This window comes from Clytia hemisphaerica, unplaced genomic scaffold (genome assembly GCF_902728285.1).
Source record: "Clytia hemisphaerica strain Z4C2 unplaced genomic scaffold, Clytia hemisphaerica genome assembly, whole genome shotgun sequence".
NCBI lineage: Eukaryota > Metazoa > Cnidaria > Hydrozoa > Leptothecata > Clytiidae > Clytia > Clytia hemisphaerica.
In genome coordinates this window covers 159060-175985 of record NW_027104628.1, presented here as the reverse complement: position 1 = coordinate 175985, position 16926 = coordinate 159060, and the positions used below count along the sequence as shown (strand labels likewise).

General features: G+C 35.4%; 2 protein-coding genes across 2 annotated transcripts in view; one reads left to right on the top strand and one right to left on the bottom strand.

The window, feature by feature from the left end:
- Positions 1 to 9918, bottom strand: part of LOC136824722 (centrosomal protein of 131 kDa-like) — a 38573-nt gene extending 28655 nt beyond the window's left edge. Inside the window, exon 1 of the mRNA XM_067080699.1 lies at positions 9852 to 9918. The gene's annotated coding sequence lies outside the window, so the exon portion shown is untranslated. The remainder of the gene's footprint in view (positions 1 to 9851) is intronic.
- A 5918-nt stretch (positions 9919 to 15836) lies between these two features.
- The window catches only part of LOC136824719 (CCR4-NOT transcription complex subunit 3-like), a gene marked incomplete in the record, with an annotated part of 17389 nt that continues 16299 nt past the window's right edge, over positions 15837 to 16926 (top strand). Inside the window, 2 exon segments of the mRNA XM_067080698.1 lie at positions 15837 to 15902; positions 16535 to 16677. Coding sequence (XP_066936799.1) covers positions 15878 to 15902; positions 16535 to 16677 — 168 coding nt within the window.

Here is a 16926-nt window from a genome sequence, read left to right as displayed (position 1 = left end):
CTCTTGATTGTGCCTTTCGTTTGTATAACTGGTTTGCAATTTTAGCTCAATATTAATACAATAATGACCGGTAAGTGAGGGCTGTACTGAGAAATATTGCCTGAGGTCAAGTAACGACCAAGCTTGCGTTATTGTATTTGTTAACTGTTTCCTTCAGCTTCGATTGATTTTTAGCGCTTTATCCAGGAAAATAGCGAAATAAAGTGAAAGATACAAGCGAAAAGAGCTAAAAAATTGTTACAATTTCTGAAATAAAAAATGAGAGAAATGATGTCAACGCATTGTTCATTTTCCTTTGAAAAGTGACGTCACAATGAATTTTCCTAACGACGGGCAACTCTGTACAATGTAGGCCCGTCGTCATGCGAAAAGAACCAATTGCATTGCGCAAAAAGTCGTGTAGCCCGCTTCGAAAAAGTAACCGGTTAACAATGATCAGTTTTGACCTTGTGTCCTTGTTGGGCTTTCTTTTCTTCAGTTTCTTTCTTTTTCGCATAAGAATACGACGATCGCGTGGAACAATCTCTTTCTTTAATGGCTTTCGAAGTGGAATGCTGTTTGAGATTATAACGTCAATGCATTTGTTGATGAATATTTATTATATTGCTCATCAGGGTTAGAGTCAGAAGTTTTTAAAATATTGTCCCAATCAATATCATCCAAAGTTTTATTGATTTTTTCCCAATCTATTTTTTCACTGTAAAAGTTGAATTTGTCAAAATCATTGCTAAATTTTTTTTCTGAATCAGTAGGGCCAGGCCCAATTGATAGTTTGGTTCGTGTCCTCCAACTGACTCTAAATTTTTGAGAAAAAGTGGTTCACAAAAATTTTACCTCCTTTTCACATGATAACAACTATCTCTGCGGTTCTTTTTTAACTGACTGCTTTGATTTTTCCATAAATAACATCCACTTCGCACACAGAAAATGTCCCGGTGTAACCCATACTTAAAAACAAATATTAAGCACCTAAAAGCAGAGAGTCACAGCTGTATTACTTTAAGCACACGCCGCAAACGCCTTAATCTCCAACTAGAAGTTATCTTGCGATCGTGGCGCGTGCCTTTGTGGATCCGGGCTTTAGGCTAGCAGGGAGTCACAGCAGTATTCCTTAGCACATGCCGCGAACGCCTTAATCTCCAACTAGAAGTTATCTTGCTTGGTTTGGGTTTGTTGGCTGTCTGTACAAGATGGGGCTTGAACAAAGGAGAGATGTCATCCCTCAGGTAGAAGGCAACACCACCACTGTATCGACCTTGTTTGGCTTTTGCACGATCACAGTCTTTTCTATGTAAAGTGTAGCCTCTGATTTCCAGATCTCCAGCTTTGTGGTTAGATGATAGCCAAGTTTCTGTTAATCCAATAAATTTTTCAATTGTCAAAATATCTCTGATAAAGGAACACAAGATGGTGCAGTTTGAGGACATAGACCTTGTATGTTCAAGAAAGCAAAAGTTGTCAGTGCAGGTGAGCTGCTGGTTGGTGTATTGAGGGAAGGTTTTCCTGTAGTAGATATTGTTTGTTGTGTAGCCTGGACATTTCTTGTGTTTGTTGGAACGTTTTGGAGAGAAGGGTGTGTCGTGGTGGTTTGAGACTTTCGTTGATGAACGAGATCATTTGTAGACGAAAGTTGTCCAGTACTTTGAGAAAATCCAAGGAATCATTTGTTTCACCTTGATTCTTTGTTCGAAGTTCTGGTCTTTTTTGCGTTCCTTTGACATGAACAAAAGTGCAATGGGTGTTTAAGCATGTACCGCTTTTGATTGAAGAGGAGCACATTCTCGGGTGGAATTCGGAGCATTTAGTTCCAGCATTACACCCCCTTAGGCCCTTGTTTCCATATTTCATGAGTTTGGTGCAAGCTTTTTGTCGAGGTTTCTGCTTAATTTTGGATTGTTGTTGAGAATAACATTTGGTGAAAGTGGGATTCGTGGCATTGAGCAGTCCCTTGGAATTGCAGGGAGGGACCTTTGCCGTTGCTGTTGAGAGGGTAATGAAGTGGCTGATGAGAGGTCAGTAATACTTTTGGTAGCTGAGGGTGCAGGTGTTTGTTTAGGAGAGATCATGACAATTGTGGTGTCAGGTGTTGTGATTGTTTGTGTAGGTGTTTTGGAGTTACTTTTGACATTATTGATGCTGGTATTTGAAGCTTTGGTTCTTTTGTGTGGAAAGTGGATTGTATTTTCCTGACACTGTTGACAAAGGTAGATCATACCAGGTATTTGATATATCAAGTCTCTCAATACTTAATCTTGATCAATCAAGTTCATGTTCTTTAACAATTTTAGATAGCACGGTTGGTGGACTTCTTGTCCGCAGGAGCCGCATTTTAGGAGTGAGCTGTCATGTATTTTAATTCTGTATGACTGGTTGCATATTTGGCATATATCTGGAAAATAACCACACATAATTTTTCAATTGCTTCGTCTTTGTTCATAATATTGATGGTTTTTGACAGGAAATTCAATGTTTCCATAATGGGATCTTTTCGGCATGATTTCAATAATTTTATGTTGTGAAAAGTCAGGTGTGGTTGAAAACATTTCAAACAAAAGAAAAGAGAAAAACAGGGTCGGGCAAAGCTGGGCAGAAATTAAAATTACTAAATGTAGATGGGCCTTAAATTTCAAAACAAAGACTGAAGAAAGTCTAAACCAGGCTCTATCCAATCTGTCAATCAAAACAAACTTATCGAGAACAAAACATTGCTTGCGGAAACGAAAGTGACACACAGACAAAAAACAGAAAACAGAAAACAGACATACAGACTACGGCTATTAATATATATATATCCAGAATCCAGAAGTGCTGGCATATCTGGAAACCTTACAGAAAAGATTTGTCATTGTCACAATCGACAAAGCATCTAAGAACTTTGCTTTGATTTGTAAAAAGTTTTATGTTTCTAGATTACTTAGAGAAATCTCTGGAAATAACACCTATCAGCCTTCTAATCTTGATTTGAACTCCATTTTAGAAAATAGCGAAAACTTGTGTAAAACATTTGGATTATCATTATCTGACAAAATGAAAACTCTCCCCATTATGTATTGGATTCCTAAAATGCATAAGAATCCTATTGGTTGCCGCTTCATCATTGCTTCCAAATCATGTAGTACCAAACCGCTGTCTCGTGCTGTATCCATGGTCTTCAAAGTTCTATACAAACATGTTGAGCAATTCCATCATAAATCTCGTTTCTTTTCTAGTTTCAATAAGTTCTGGGTTGTACAAAATTCTTCGCCTGTTATTGGACATCTTAACAGAATCAATGCCAAGAAAAAAGCAAAACGAATTTCGACATTCGATTTTGCAACACTGTACACAACCCTTCCACACGATCTTCTCATTGAAATTTTAACCAAAATTATTAACTTTGTGTTTGATTTAGGTTGTAGAAACTTGGTTTTTCAAATACTTCAGCATACTGGACTACAAAAGGGAAGGATGATAGGTTCTTTACTAGTACTTCACTGTCTGAGTGTGTGTCCTTTCTGATAAAAAATTGCTTTTTCAAAGTTGGCAATTCTATCCTTAAACAGTGCATTGGAATTCCCATGGGAATAGATCCTGCTCCTTTTTGGGCGAATCTGTTTTTGTACCATTTTGAATCTGAGTATGTCAAAGGTCTCATTTCTGCTAGTTCGCCTAGTGCCTATAACTTCCACTCTGTAGGTAGATTTATTGATGATTTGTGTGCCTTAAATGACAGAGATGAGTTTCATAATTGCTACAAACAGATTTACCCTAAAGAATTAGATCTCAAAGTTGAGCACCATGGAAACCATGCATCGTTTTTAGATTTAGATATCACCGTTGAAAACAATATTTTTAGATATAAACTTTTTGATAAGAGAGATGCCTTTCCCTTCTTCATTGTAAGGATGCCACATGCCGACAGTAACATCCCATCGTGCATTTTTTATGGATCTGTCTTTTCAGAAATTTTACGGATAGCACGTAGCACACTCATGTTTGAAGATCTGACTCCTAGAGTCACTGAGCTTTTCATTCGAATGCGAAACCAGGGTGCTTCAAACGCTTTCTTGAAGAAGCAAGTTGTCAAATGTTTTTCCAGGTTTCCTGACTGTTTTATGAAGTATGGGAAAACCGTCGAAGAATTTTTACATATTTTCAAATTGTGAAATTGAAATTGTTTCTTGTGTATTGTATGTGTGTTTGTTTGTTTGTTTTTTCTTGTTTTGTTTTTGTTTTGTTTTTTTTTTTGTTTTTTTTTCTGTCTAAAGAATTAGCATTAGCATCGGAGGTATTCATTTCCTACTTTTCTTTGCCCTGTGCAGTCCTCCCGTCGCGGCACGCCGAACCGGGTTCTCGGCCAACTTACGATTCTATTCTTTTCAGTTTTTGTGTGATTTTTTCTATTTTTATGTAAGATTGTGTTTGTTACAAATGTTTGTTTCACCTGTAGTGTACGTGGGATAGTTGGTACAGTGTGTCTTTCTGCCCTTTTGTACTGTATTTTGTTGTAGTGTCTGTTTGTTGTCTGTTATTTATTTGGAAGCTGCTGGTCAGTTCCTTGTTTTCCGAAGGCGACTGAGTGTGGGCCCTTAAACACGTGGAAAGTCACTATGCCAGTCACAAGTCTGGGACTTCGGGTTTTGTTTTGTTTATGTATCTCTTTTTTTTTTTTTTTTTTTTTTTTTTTTTTTTTTTTTAATTTATTTGATGTGTTTGCTTTTGTATTTATTTGTCCCCATTTTGTATGTATTTTGATGAACTTACGGAAGTGTGTTTATCAAAAAAGTTTTTTGCAATTCATTGTTTCTCCACTATTACTTTTCTTCTATCTTTATTTGGATTAGGTTTTTCTTTCACATACCACTATTTAAATTCCCTTTAACTTTTTGCTAAATTACCCTCTGTTTCGGAATGATTAAAAAATAAAAAATACCAAAAAAATCGTAAATACACACAATTAACAAAAATATTCTTAACTTTTTTCGTTTTTATCAGTTTGAGTTATTTATATATCAATACTTTTCTTTTTCTAAAATGACAGATATTACATATCTTCACTATATATATATAGATAAAGAAATTCTTTTTTTATCAATATATTAATGATCAGTCTCTTTGTCCTCTTTGTGGCCAGTTGCCAAGAAAGGTGTGGTCAACAATCAAGGAGATGTTGAGTGGCCCCTAAGTTTGCCTGATCTGACAGCGTGTGGTTTCTTTTTGCCTTAAATTCACTTTTAAATTGACTTTCAAAAAATAGTATTAAAAAACTATGAATTAATAATAATTACAAAAACCAAAAAGTTTGATACTTCATTAGTGAAATATTCTATAAATTCCTAGTTAAAATTTTCAGTGGGCGTTTTTCTAGTGCTTCGTTTACCGCGCAATTTTTGCGTCACACAAATAATAACACTCGTAATAACTATGCATTGCCAAATTTGGTTATCCGTTGTCAAGTCAGGATCGATGGTGATGTCACCTAAGCATAAAAAAGTATGTTGACAGTTTTATGCATATATTAATTTTCAAGATATTATATTCGCCGCGCGAGCGCACTTTTCGTAGACTAGTCGAAATATCGCTCTTTGTTGTGACGCTGTGGTAATCACCCCGCCATTTTGAGTGTGTTTGCACTAGGTTTCTCAAGTAACTCCTCAAGTAACTCATATTGTACATTCTCTGATTGGTCGGAGAAAACGAAAGTGGTTTTCGCATGTGAATCGCACATTTTAATTGGGCGAGATAAACTCGCTTGGTTTCCAATTTTGGGCAGTGATTCACTGCAAAGTAACTAATGTTGCAATTAGATTATTGGGACCTAAATATTTTCAAAACTGTACGTTAAAATCGAATTACACCTTAAAACCTAAATTAGAACAATGAGGGCCTTAAGATTTGTTTGGCTGGGGTCTAACCATGAAGAAGAAAATTATTTTTTCATAGCTACTATAAGTATAGGTACCAAAACGTATAGGTTTTATGACCTTAAATTCAATTGTGTAATTTCTAGGTCTGAAAAACTTAATTTTTTGAAGGGATTCTTGATAAAATTTAGATAATTTTATAACACTTTGCGATAATTGAAATTCTCGAAATTAGGTATTTTATGAAAGTACATTTATAAAAGGTTGTAAAAAAGTGAACTAAACAATATTAAATTAAGTTTGGTGGCTAAGAGAGCTCAAAGTGCATCTTTGTAGGTTTTAAGGAGTATCCACTGGTACTTCTAGGTTTTCAAAAGACATCTCTTTCGAATTGATCATAGAGATCTATGTTTTGACAAAAAAAAGTCTGAGGACTAAACTGAAAATGGCTAAACTCATAAGATAAAATCTTATGAAAATTATATATGTACAATCACATAATAATTCTAACCAACTCCTGACATAAAGCTATAAAATTAAAATTTCAAAAAAGTTTTTCCAGTTTTTCCAGCTTTCTGTTTGGAAAATGTACCTATTTCCAGGCAGTGTCAACCGAACCCTATCGAACCGATTTTCGTTATCGAACCATCGAACTTTATCGAACAAAATCGAACGATAGCTGTTCGATTACCAAACCCGGTCGAACAGCTATCAAACTTTACGAAAATTTCTTGATAAGTTCGATGAGTGTTCTTTGTTCGATGAAGTTCGATTGATGTTCGATGAGTTCGATTTAAGTTCGATGAAAGTTCGATGTGGTTCGATGATTGTGTCGGATTGATTCTACTTTTCTTTACCTTTCAGAAAATTACGAGGTTGTTTAATCAAAACACAGGCACCGTATGCTTCACTCATTATTGCTCATTTGAAATAATAGAGATGTCAGTTTCTTTAAAGAAAGTAATAAAAATAAAAATATTTTTTTTTACAAATTAACGACCAATAAAAAGCTTGTAAGAGCTCCAGCTTGTCCCATCCGATGGGATAGATATAGGATGGCCCGTGAGAATGGCTGGTGGGCGGCCGCCAATACGCCCTCGGAATATAAATAAAAAATTGGGCGGCAAGGTATAAATCGATTTAATGGAACCAATCGAACTTCATCGATCTTAATCGAACTGATCGAACCTCAATCGTATTCATCGAACCTCAATCGTATTCATCGAACTGCGATCGAACTATAATCGTATAATCGAACAGTCATCGAACTTTACGAAAGTTTTCCTGGTTCGATAGGTGTTCGATTGGGTTCGGTAATCGAACAGCTATCGTTCGATAGGGTTCGATTAAGTTCGATTAGTTCGATAATCGAACAGTTCGATTGACACCGCCTGGCTATTTCCAGTTTTTCCAGCTACTTTTCAGAAAAAGGCCATTTTTCCAGTTTTTCCAGCATGCGTGGCCACCCTGAAAAAGCTGGTACGATCGTAATCCTCAAAAATTGAAGTTCCAGCCTCACTGATGTTAGCCTCCTCCACTGCACAAGTGTTTCAACAGGTATTCCAACGAAGCCATATTTTGGTTTTGTACAGAAATTTCGCCCGCTCAAATCAAAACAACAAAATGGTCAATCTCACTAAAGCAAAACATTGCTGCCACGGCATTTCCCTGGATAAAAATTCTGGTCACGTGAACATTCGTGATTTTAGACCAATGAAAACGCTTCATTTCCCGGATTATAGTTGTGTCTACACTAACACGCGGGAAATAGCTAGAAAAAGAGACAAAAAACCGGGGGTCAAATTAAATTTTTCTCCCTTCTTGCGGCAAACATAAAAGACTTTAAGAGGCCATTTATTTTAAGAAAGGGGTGTTATATCATAAATAAATTATGTAAGTAAGTGATATTTTAGGTAACAAGTTCATTAACAATTTTATTTTGAAGTTTGTTTTTAAAAACAAAACCCCCGTGCTAGATGATCATTTCAATTTCTTAACTTATGGACCCATTTGGAAGTATTTGTAATACAGATCATTTGGCAGTGTAGTTGCAACCTATACAAGAATTGGAATCTAAAGTCTGAAGTCGTAACTACTTGCCAGTGACCCCCGCAGAGAAATTTTTAGTTGGCAGACACTGACTTTAGGTTGGTTTGGAAATCGTTTTATTTTGAAATGTAATCTTCACTTTAGATGAATACTTTTATTTATTTGGATTCATGAAAGGTTCAAGGTTTGTTTACTTTTTATTTCAAATTATTTCATTGATTTATTGAGCTGCAATAGCTGATTGAAAAACGAAGATTTTTGATAGTTATCAGCGTGGGCTTGGCCGCCATTTTGAATTTCGATTTCTTTCTCTCCTGTACTCGGCAATTTAGAGGTTGTTTGTAATACGCGATTTGGCTTACGCGTAACAACCCAGGGGATGTCAATCGAACCAATCGAATTAATCGAATTTACTCGAATCCAATCGAATGATTGATTTTCGATTAGCCGAATTGATCGAACGCCAATCGAATTCTAATCGAAACCGAAAAACATGTGAAATTCGATCAACTTTGATTAATGTTCGATCAACTTTGATTAACGTTCGATCAACTTTGATTAACGTTCGATCAACTTCGATTTTACTTTAAAAAGTTTAAATTTTGCGGGGCTAAATTTGGAAGATTTTTTGTAACACCACCATGAAATTCCCTTCCCGCCAAAAGAAGTTAGCGGAAGAATGTTTGCTTAATTCCTGGGGGGGTACTTAGGCAAAAATGGGTGATTTCCGAAATACCGAATGTTTTTGCCAAAGTTTTAAAAATTCCCGCCACTCTGATACCGATTTTTTGGGGTATTTTTCCTCGTTTCGACTAATGTTTCATTTTTGATTTTTTATGTATGTAATGAATTCCGAAAAAGGGGGATAAAAAACTTATGATACCAATATTTGGAAGCAAAAATTCATGGATTTCCGATACCGAAAAAATATCAGAATTCTGAAATACCGAAGAAATGTTGCCCGATTTCCGAAATTCCGAAGAAAACAAGGTCGAATTCCACAATTCCGAAATACCGTTCGTATCCTATTTCAGCGCTAATTTCGAACTTAAGATTTTATTTATATTTCTGGAGTGTCTTTAATTATTACTACTGAGATAGTTCTGTGGGGTTGGTTCCCACGTAATACGCGAGCCGCACTCGATCAATCCGGCGGTTATTGGATGGCGGGGCTTATTGGGGGAAGCGCTTATTTCAAAACTTGAGATTACGGTGCAGCTCTTATATTAAGGGAGGCGCTTAAAACAGGGTGGCGGTATAGAGGAAATACGGAACCACGAAAATCGAAATTACAAAAAGACCGGAACAATATTTGATCGAATGCCAATCGAACATAAATAGAATCACAATCGAATGCCAATCGAACATAAATCGAATTAATCGAATGCCAATCGAACATAAAACGAATTGATCGAACATTAATCGAACTAATCGAATCAATCGAATAGTATATGCAATCGAAGCTAATCGAAACTAATCGAACGTCACTCGAACACCAATCGAACGGTAATCAAATCCAATCAAAAAAAAGATGTGAAATTTGATTGGCGTTCGATCAATTCGGCTAATCGAAAATCAATTATTCGATTGGCTTCGATTAAGTCTGATTGATTCGGTAATCGAATTTTTCGATTGACATCCCCTGGAACAACTTGTGACACTGATGCAAGTTACCCGATCTCCTCACTGTAGGTCATATTGGGGGATTGATCCTCACATTGACAGTAAGAATGATGGAAAACAAAATATAACAATGCTTAATTATTACGAAAGACCAAGAATGTTTGTGTGACACAAAAATTGTGCAAGAGATAAAAAACAAAGTAAAACAGAAAGTAGAAAAAATGCACTTTACCGGAGTAAAATAAATAGGAGGAAACACCGACCTGACATAAGACATGTGTCTGATATGAAACGGGAACACTTATGTAAAACTAAAACCTTTAAAGCTATCCCTACCTAATATTACAGTCTTTCTTGAATGCATCCTGTTAAAATCAGTAAGCTATAAAAAGGCAGAATCCAATCGAAAATTACCCGATTTCTCTCATTTCTCTAAATCACTGCTAGCTCTACCATTTTAGTAAACTAACAAAATGTTAAAAGACAGAATGATTTTTCGCGTAGTAACCACGATACACTATTTGCAAGAAATTTGAAACACGCTATTCTGCAAAATAACGGTTAGTTGTTTACGTTTTCCCGGGGTTTAAAGTAGATCCTTCTGCGCGTGCGTCACGGAATCCAAGATGTCTGCCTCACGAACTCACTTTTTCAAAATTTGAAACCAAAATCCGATGTACAATACTTTCTCTTAAAGTGGCTCTTGGAAATTTTCACAACATTCTGTTATGCTCTTTACCTGGTTAATTATAGTATTTATTGGATAGGGATCATGCTGTAACTTTGTTGTTGATTTATGCAGTAGTAAGTTGTTTCTGAGATTTTGAGAATGATTCAATTTTTTCCTGTTTTACTTTAGTTCAGAGAACTTTCAGAGATCATTATCATTTTACTGAATGACATTCAAAGTTGCCACATTGTATCCTGCATCTTTTGAGACACATCTACAAAACAATCTTTCATAAAACACTAGATAGAGCTACTCAATATTATTTCCAAACGAACAGTAGAGTTAGAGACCTTTTAGCTTTTAATTTTAATTTTTTTTTGTTTTTCAATCTGTACATGGCCAGTTTGCAGATTGTGGCACGTTTGCTCGAGTTAACAACTCAGAAAAAAGTCGAGTGCAGGTGCAAAGTTTGAGTTTTTCAGGTGCAGACGGTTTTTTAACCGCAAGCCAAGTGCAGAGTTCCTCTATTTTTTCCTCAAGTGCAGCTAAATTTAGCAATTTTTTAACTTTTATGGCCAATTTCCGAGGCATAGGTGCACCTTGTGCAGACCAAAATTTATCAGGTGCGCTCTTCCAGTGCACAGTGCGGAACGTGGTATTTCCAAATTATAAACATAAACATCCCTACTCTACATAGGTTTTTTTCTGACGTTCATTCCTTCGAAGAATACCGTAACTTGGTCTAAGGCGACACGTGCGTTTGCGTAGGGTAAAATGGCGAAATGCGAAAATCGATTTTGTCAAAATTTTTTTGAAAAATGACCCTACAAGATTTGACTATATCTTTTTATTCCATGAAGCAATTACTTTCAAATAAAAAATATATTGACAATGAATGGGTAAGCTTTCTAGAAATCCAAACATAAATAGCATAGCTTTTTATACCAAAAAATAGCACTTTAGGATCAGAAACAGTCAAAAACCAGCTTTTTCCAATTTTCATCGAGTTACAGGAATTAATTCCTTGTTTGTTTTAATCTGAAATTTTCAGTAGGGGTGGCCAACATGGTTCCCTCGCTCATATCAAGGCGGCCCGAGACGGGGGTAAGAGAATTAAAGTTTCTAAGTAAAATCTTAATTATCACCCAAAAAAAGCGCCTTTTTTGTCCATTTCTTTTAAATAGATAGTCCCAGCTTTAGGCCTCCTTCAGTAAAGCTTCCTATACCTTTGTTTTTCAGAAAAACCAAACATGTTGGCCTTAAAAGCCTGTTAAACTTTTAGACTTTTTAAGGCCTGTTTACTTTCAGTTCCTGCAGCCAATAATGTGACTCCCTGTATTTCTATTTTATTCCGCGCGGGTTTTTCAATAGAGATGTCACATGACTCAAATCCTGCAGTCTTATTGGATTAGAGAAAGAGAAAGTGAAATCACGCGATCTGATTGGATGAAAAAAAGACCGTGGGAACTGGAACCAAAAATCATTCTCATTCTAAAACAAGATGGCGGCGAGAAAAGCACGTCTTTTGCTTTGGACAAAAGGTTGTAAATTCTAGTTGATTTTAAGGTTTTATCTTATCTCATTTACTTTAATACACCGTTTAGGAGTGTCGACTGCGCACGCGTCAATCCAATTTTCCATTGTTTTGATTTTAGCGATCACGGAAAATTCACTCTCCTCCGTAAAAAAACGGTAGGTAAACATCTGGTTCTCATAAGGAAACATAGCAGAAAAACGGTAGGTAAAGAACTCCTTTTAATCATAACTTCTTTTCCTCTTGATGAATTTTTGTGAAATTTTCAGGAGAGACTTATAAAATTATCATTGATATCATGTTCAAATATCTAAATCATTCTCTTTAAAGGAGAGAAAAAAATTCACAATGGTTACATTCCTCTAACCTTTCACAGTACTAAAGTGCGCATTTTTACCTACCATTTTTACCGGGCCTCTGTAATGGAGTACTGTGAAATAGCGAGAATCCTAAACGGTGTATTAGTAGAGGCTTCTTCAATGTTTGGGGAAGGTAAGTCTATAAAAGTTATTTGTTTTTCGGTGGAAAAAGTGTTTAAAAAAGCATTTTTTTGTGCTCAAGGTTTATTTTTCTTTGCAAATTTTTGTCTTTAATCTTAAATAGATGAACGACGTCGAGTATTTCACTGATGGTTATGATTTTGTCACAGAACATAGTAAAACTATCAGGAACTTGGACCTTTTTACAGAATTTCAAAAAATCTATTAGTTCTGGAGATAAATTGAAAAGTTTAGACATCGGTAGTCTGCGTTCGCATTACGCGTTCCCAAACCAAACGCACGTGGCAAGGAGAATTAATGAACGGGTTTACCGTCGCGTTGGAAAGAATATTTGATGCGGCAAAAGTTCATTATTCATTATTTTTCAATACACATTGGCCCGAACCTTCAGTGTAAAGAAAGTTGCCTTTTTGCCACTTTTTCCCATTGAAAACAAAAAACCTTTGGATATTTAGACTCCCAAAACATTGTAGAATCTTTTGATTACCGCGAGATCGGGTAACTTGCATCAGTGGAGGCTAACATGCATAGCCCTCAAATGAATGACCTGTCTGGTCATTAAAATACAACTGCACAGCTCCGCTCACATCTCTAATCTACCATTTTTGTTTTGATTTAACTTTGTATTTTAATGACCAGCTAGGTCTTTTATTTGAGGGCTATGCATGTTAGCCTCCACTGATGCAAGTTACCCAATCTCACGGTATTAAACTAAGAGAAAAATAAAGAGTTTTAAACCTTTAAATCTAATCATATTTCCTTCGTGTTTAAACTTTCACAAAGTCATGTTCCCTCATGCGCCGCCATCTTGAATTTAGAATTAGAAGCATGTCGGAAACTAGAATCGACTTTATCTCACCCAATAAAAACGCACGATTCACAAAGAAAAACCACTTTCGTTTTCTCTGACCAAATAGAACGCATGAAAACCACTTTCGTTTTCTCCGACCAATCAGAACGCGCGATATGAGTTACTTGAGGAAACCCAGGGCAAAAATGTTTTGATTGGTCTTCGGAAAAAAATTATGTCATGGCGCAACAATTTGTCCGCCGGAAAGTAGAAAGTCGGGCTACTTTGTTCTGTCCACGCGGGAATGCGCCCGCTCCCTTGTGGAGACCGACCTTTAATGTTGTGAATCATCGTCGATCGAAAACCAAAAATGACTTTAAAGAAGGTTGTGAATGTGAAAGGTGATTGCAGATACTGGAACTGGAAATATTTCTGGAAAAAAAAAAAAAAATAATGAACTTTTATTAAAATAATGAACTTTTTTGAGTGGCAGCTCGAGGGCATGCGGGCGGTCGACAGTAAACCCGTTTATTAATTCCACACAAAGATTAAAAAGATAACAAAGCATCTTATAAAGAAATATTGTAATCATTAGAACAATAAAAGATGGAATTTCTTAATCCAAAAAGAAATATTTACAGAACAACACAAGCCTTTTAGAAATTTGTTCTTAAAAACATTGCATATTCTGTTTTCATGCCATTTAAAAATTCCACCAAGACGGAGTATACACACATCAAACTTTCAAAACATGCAAACTGAAAGCAGTAATCATGACGTCACACATTCAGCGGGTTCAGATCAATGTTTTGATTTGATCGTTTGGTGGTTTTAACTATTCCCAGGAGAATAATTTACCGTCAGCCGAATAAGGATTATTTTTGTACCTTCGCGGGTGATTTTTCAGCTTGAGTTTATGTCTAATGTTATGATGGTTTCTTGAAGTGCTTGTTCTAAGAGATGAGCAAATTTGATTATTTCTAGTTTTCAAAAGAAGCAAATTTAATCTTTCTTCTACTACACTTTAATATAATGCCGATTATGCATGTAAGTTTTATACTTTCTTTTTGCATATGTTTTGCATACTTTCTAAGGGAATTTCACCACGGCAATTCAACCACCATAATTTTTTGCATACAATTCAATATGGCGGATGGAAAGGCGAAAAGGTCTATTCAGACCTATTCAGCTGAAATTTATAGAAAGGTTGAAACTGTTTTTCTTTGCTTAGTGGTCAGAGAGGAATAATTCTTTTTCAATCAGTGATTCAAGCTTTCATATTATTCCTTTTTCTAAAGAGGGGTGTCGGAATTAGACAAGGGAAGTCGATATTAGACAAGGGAAGTTGATATTGACCAACTTATGGTATCAATCACTTTCGGTTTCCCCTTGAGCGCACGAGAAAAAAATGATTAGCTCACGTTCTCGAGCGGGTGAATAAAAATGAGGCGGCAATCTTGCGCTGAGAGCGCTACAGGTTCCGCCTTATTTTGCGTCCACGTTACAGGGGTGTTACAAATGATAGACTATCTTATTTTGTAAGTGTTTATTTTCTGAGAGATACAACTTCGGAACGGCTTCAAGAAAGCCATAATGACAGATCATTTAAAAGTTTCTGATGAGGAAATATGCTGGAATTTATTTGATGTTGATGGTTTGTAAAGAGAAATAGCTTTTTCTAACCAAGGAATATCGAAGGTCCAGCTGCACTGTGTAAGCAGGTGTAAGAGGTTGCAACTGGTAAAATTGCTGATATTGATATAGTTTGGTTTCCTGATAGTGGTTTTAGAAAAGGTTCACAATGTCTTTTGATACACAAATATGGTTGAAGTTTTACTGGTTATTGAGAGGGGAGTGGTGTGGTTTGTATGGCAAAGGTCCTCTCCATGTAAAATGTAACTGGGTATGAGTTTAGTGTCAGATAAAAAGTTCTCAAAAGGGTTTTGGTTTTTAAATTGTCTGTAATCCTTCTTGCTGGAAAAGATTGGTATTCCCCTAAAATTATAACAGATTTGTCATCAGTTGAATTTTTTATGTTTTTGATTAAGCTGTGTATATATTTAGTTTTACATAGTTTTTGAGTCAGATGCACATTATAAGTATACTCAAAGAAGAGGTATTGCTATTAGTGAGTTTAATGATTTGAACTTTTACCACTGAAGTAAAGTTTCCTGTAAGATGAATTCAGGTGTATAATACTTTGATTTCATAAGTGCAAAGTGTTTTACCTTTGAAGGGTCTCCCTGTAATACATTGAGTTACTGGGAGATAAAAAAACATGAAAGTTGTTTGTTTTAAATCACAATTCAAAGAAGAAATATCTTGGATTGAGTGATCCAATGCTTTTTAGGAATACAGTATGCAATAATTTTGTTTTATTATCAGATGATTCATTCATATAAACAGAGAGTTTGATTTGAACCTTTACAATACAATTCAAAGTAATGATTTGGTGGCTAATTATTTCCGTTTTGATCTCAACGGGGGTAGGAGTCCTGGGCGTGGGCATTTCTTAGTTGGCAGTGAGGGGGGGCTTTATCTTGGTATGTGTCACTGATGCTTTTAGATTATAAAGAATGGATTCTAAATCTGAAATTTTGGATCAGAATCTTTGAAAATAAATTTTATCAGTTCCTGATCAGATTAAGAACCAAAGGGAAACTCTCATCACTACCTGGAATCTGATCAGAAATTTGTCCAAATCTATTGATCAATTTTTAAAAACCAAATTTCACGTTTATCTTTTTCCCTATTTCCACATCTTTGCCCACTGTGCTATGATAGAAATCTATGCCAATTTTCGGAAACAACATTGCTCCGTTCTGAGAATATTTGTTTATTTCCTAGATATGATAAATAAAAGCTATTATGGCAGATAGAAGGAAACTGCAAGGTAAGCTATTGTCTGTTTTTTTGACACATTACCATAAAAAATAAATTATCTATTAACATTTCTTTTACTTTTTAAGTTTTTGATATACTATAGAAAGCTAAGACAATAAGATGTTATGACTGACCTAAACGCTTCTTCATAATCATCAATTTTGAGATGAAATTTCTCAGGAATTGAAATTTCAAGATTTTGCAGTGATATTGTTTTGCTGATGACATAATCAGGGGGGAAATACCATCCTAATCTACATTGGGATTTAATTTCGTATGTGACAACCACATCCAAAAAATTTGCAAAATTTTACCGAAAAACAAAGATATCGTTTTTAATGATATATAAAGCTACAAAGAGACCAAATTCTTTAAAGGCAGGGCAGTGCCCTTGTGGCCAAATAGGGAACTTTTTCTGTTGTTTATTTAAAATAAACGGCTGCTTTTAGGCATAGAAAGTTGTTCCTTTTGTTTAAAAATAAAATGCTTTTTATGCAAATGATAAGAGGATGTAACATCTCATTAAAAAGCAGACATTTTTAAAAACTGAATCAAAATTTTGAAATTTAGAATAAGTACTCCTATTGTTGATGAGTCCAGGCATATGATAATTTCACTTTTTTTAAATTTTACTTTGCATAGGGGAAGTTGATCGTTGCTTGAAAAAAGTCAGTGAAGGATGTGAACTGTTTGAAGACATCTGGAAAAAAGTACAAAATGCTACAAATGTTAATCAGAAAGAAAAATATGAATCGGAATTGAAAAAAGAAATCAAGAAACTTCAGGTGATTTTTAGGGTCTACTTCCTAATTCCATTTTACTCAAATAAAACAGTCATTAAAGCTTGTTCCTCACTTGTTGAAAAAATTGCGTCTAATCACTAGACGCCCGCATCTAACATTAGACCGTCTAACATTAGCTGCAGGCGTCGAGTCCTTAGGCGTGTGCGTCTAGAAATTATGTCTTTTTTGTCCTCACTACCATGAACTTTTTTGAATTAAATGATTAAAGTATGGGAAATGATGAAGTTATGA